This window comes from Formica exsecta, unplaced genomic scaffold (genome assembly GCF_003651465.1).
Source record: "Formica exsecta isolate Colony F162 unplaced genomic scaffold, ASM365146v1 scaffold954, whole genome shotgun sequence".
In the NCBI taxonomy this organism is placed as follows: domain Eukaryota; kingdom Metazoa; phylum Arthropoda; class Insecta; order Hymenoptera; family Formicidae; genus Formica; species Formica exsecta.
Window position 1 is genome coordinate 1,739 of NW_021853718.1, and position 3,332 is coordinate 5,070.

General features: G+C 32.8%; 1 protein-coding gene across 2 annotated transcripts; it reads right to left on the reverse strand.

The window, feature by feature from the left end:
* Positions 1-772: 772 nt before the first annotated feature.
* On the reverse strand, positions 773-2,839 carry LOC115245351. 2 transcript variants are annotated; one of them, XM_029823634.1, is made up of 7 exons: positions 2,364-2,839; positions 2,169-2,245; positions 1,932-2,050; positions 1,621-1,843; positions 1,375-1,445; positions 1,073-1,285; positions 773-880 (listed from the first exon to the last, which is right to left on the reverse strand). In XM_029823634.1, the coding sequence occupies exons 2-7, from the start codon at positions 2,179-2,181 to the stop codon at positions 872-874; spliced, it is 648 nt and encodes a 215-aa protein (XP_029679494.1). In that variant the 5' UTR covers positions 2,182-2,245; positions 2,364-2,839; the 3' UTR covers positions 773-871. The 2 variants fall into 2 exon arrangements, with proteins under 2 accessions (XP_029679494.1, XP_029679493.1); XM_029823633.1 differs by lacking the exon at positions 2,169-2,245.
* Between the last annotated feature and the right edge of the window lie 493 nt (positions 2,840-3,332).

Below are 3,332 nucleotides of genomic sequence, written 5' to 3' on the forward strand. Positions count from 1 at the left end.
GCTGACAGTCGTCACGAGTTATCTGAACTTTACTGTGTGTCTTCCGACTTCCTACCAGACACCACGGGTTACCTGTATTTTACAGTGTGACTCCCGACTTGCCATTAATCGTCACGAGTTACCTGTATTTTACAGTGTGACTCTCGACTTGCTGACGGTCGTCACGAGTTACCTGAATTTTACAAAGCGACTCTTGACTCCTAGTAGGCGGCTTAAGAAGGAATTGGCTCGAGCGTCCGCAAATTAATAATTTTTCTATCCTCATCATTCTACTCACACTTTTATTTCATGTAATTTTTCTACAACTATTTATTGTAAATTTCCAACCGCAATTTAAATTTTAGTCTCCCCGTCTAATTCTGGTTGATGACCACCGTATTTTTTGTAACACCCGCGAGAACACAATTTTCATCCACATACACACATTCACACACAACCATATTAGATCTTAAGCAAGTTTATTTTATAATAACAGTTTATTAAATTGAATTACAAGCTAGTTATTAAGCCACAAACTAGGGAAGAGTTTTCAGTACATCTTACCAGCCTATATGATCGAACGCGGATGGTAGCATGTGGGAAAAATTATTTTTTTAACGTATAACGTATAAAAAATATTTACATGAATCCTCGTTTCTGACATCATAATCCAATATGGCTATATTGAGTAAAGATAGGAGCCTTAAGTATTACGTTTCTCACAAGATTGTAAATGATTTAAAATAAACTTACTATCAGTCTGAACATGAGCAAAGTCTGCAGTAGTTTTCACATTCAACAAACCAGCTTTAATAAGTTTTCGTCGTGTACAATAGTATTTTGTCAGAATTTTTCCTCTACCTTATGATTCGCCTTTCTTATTCTTAATATACTAAACACTCTGTAACATGAAATAATTAAAATGATTGCAAATGATGTAATTTTAACCGATCATAATATACGTATATATAATAATTTATAAAAACAAGACCAATAAGAAACTTGTATTTCTTTGCAATTTTTATTTTCATCCTGGATTGAAGAAATCATTGATAAAAATTTTAGTAAAGAAACAAAAGAAATATAAACTTACCTTATCTTCAGTAGGAAATAATTGTACCACATGATCACTCAGAAAAGATGCCCTTTCGCTGCATATTGTGTTGCTTATATTAGGCGACAGCTCATTACTAACTATTATTTTTGCTAATTTATTTCGTTGATCATTATTCAATCTTCCTTCATTTTGATATAAACTTAGCAGCAACTGACCGTCCTCAGATCTTTTAAATATAGATTTCAGATTCTGCAATAATAAACAGAATTAATATAATATCTAATATTAATCATATTTACTACATATTACAATATTTTGGAAAACGAATCATATCTTACATATTTATTATCAGTAGCTGCATATTGCTTTATTTCTGTTGCAGATGTGGCATTACTTGTTAAGAATATAACTGAAAGAAGAATAAATTATCAGCAAATTAATAAAGCCAATATGAAAATAGAACAAAAGTTAGTTTTCTGTTTTCAAATGAATAAATATGGATTACATTAATTTTATTATATTTATTAAATTTGTGTAAATTAATGAAAATGAACAAAGATTAATAATATTCTTTAAATGTTTACCATCATATCCTGTACTTGCAGATGTAGAAGATGCAGATAATGAAGTCGGAAAGATGTTTTCCGTAATATTGCTTATATTATTGCTTTTATTTAACTCGTTGTCTTCATCATGCTTTATATCTCTTTTTTGCCTTTTTATTGATATGTTTGTATAATCCAAATCTTGTGTGGCTTGTGGCTGTTGATTATTTGGATCAACATTTTCTATGGATTGTTGTGCAATCTGAAATATTAATACCAAGACAGATCAGTTACAATCCTGAAAAAAAGCTGACAGAATAATAAACCATGATGAAAAGAACAATGAATACCTCATTTAAATGTTCTTTTACATTGTTTTGAAATTTTCGTCGGGGTCCAATATTCGGTATTAAAGTTTTAAGATCTTCTTCTGTTAAATATTTAAATTGATCGACTTCTATTTCTTGAGCTACAAATGAGAAGCATATTGCATATATTCAGTGATGCCAGAATTGAAACATGAGCAGTAAACCGCATGACTTTAAGGGGTATTGTATATATGTGCAAGCCAGGTACATGCACAATACCTCCTGAAGTCATGCGATTTACTGCTTGTGTCTCAATTCTGGCATCACTGAATATTATCCTATATCTGTCTAGTTCTCTATTCGTTACCGGAAAAATAACATTTCAATATAATTTTCCGCGATATATAGATCCATGTGGCTCGCTGCTATCGATTTACATAACATTAGATACATATATAATATAATTTTACATACCTATAAAATGTCCTATTACTTCTTCGCTAAATCCCCAAGCAGTCAGCAGGTGTATTGCCACACTCGTAGCCATATCAAAACTGTGGATTGAAAGTACGCGACACAAGCATTGCACTAATAGACTAACATGTCATTTCATGACGAGGTAAGTACATCGTCATTGCATCAGCTTTTGTCTTTCCTCTATTTCACTCACTCACTTACTAACTCACTCACTGCTGCGCATGCGCAGTTCTGCTCGCGCCAATTGTGCGCGGCTTAACGAAACGATGTTATACCTCTGACATATCGGTTAGTTCCGATAACTACTTTTATGTGCTGTACGATATGATCCTAACAGACATGCATATTTTGCTATTTTACTTATGTATTAGGTACAACAGTAAACCTCTTCGCTGTAGTTTAGAAATTTATAGTCACGACAGCAAACGCAGTTTTAGCAAATCATGTTTAGCTATGACAGCGAAATTTTTTTTTCCGTGCGACTATTATAATCGCGACTAAGTGAAAGTGTACAAGAATCTGTGAAATATATCAATTACATTCTGACTAATGTCCTCCGTATTAATGTAACATCCGCGAAATAAAACACATACACACACACACATGTACACTCACCGAGAAATTATAATCAACAATATTTTATTTTTATTTTTATATAATCATGTGCATCTATCATTTATTTTAAAATATGAATAAATTCATACTTTGTTAATTTAAATAAAAGAATTACTCTTTATTAAACCTCCACTCATTCCTAGTCGAAAGATCGCACTTGGTCCCATCCCGCGTAAAAGAGATTAAATTCTCTTACCGAAAAGGGACCACCGAACGAACGTCTGAATAACCAGCGTAATAGCGACTCAGTCGTTTACCTGCTTTTCAGACCTGTCAGTTCGTTCGACCCGATTCCAAACGCCACGAGACGTTTAACTTCGGGATAATAAAAAATAGTTATTGCGCCCTTCC

Coding starts and splice junctions, on each gene's coding strand:
- LOC115245351 (XM_029823633.1), bottom strand. CDS start 2,436: ATGGCTACGAGTGTGGCAATACACCTGCTGACTGCTTGGGGATTTAGC. Junction 2,051..2,363: donor AGTAATAGGACATTTTATAG/GTATGTAAAATT, acceptor TCTCATTTGTAG/CTCAAGAAATAGAAGTCGAT. Junction 1,844..1,931: donor TAAAAGAACATTTAAATGAG/GTATTCATTGTT, acceptor TTAATATTTCAG/ATTGCACAACAATCCATAGA.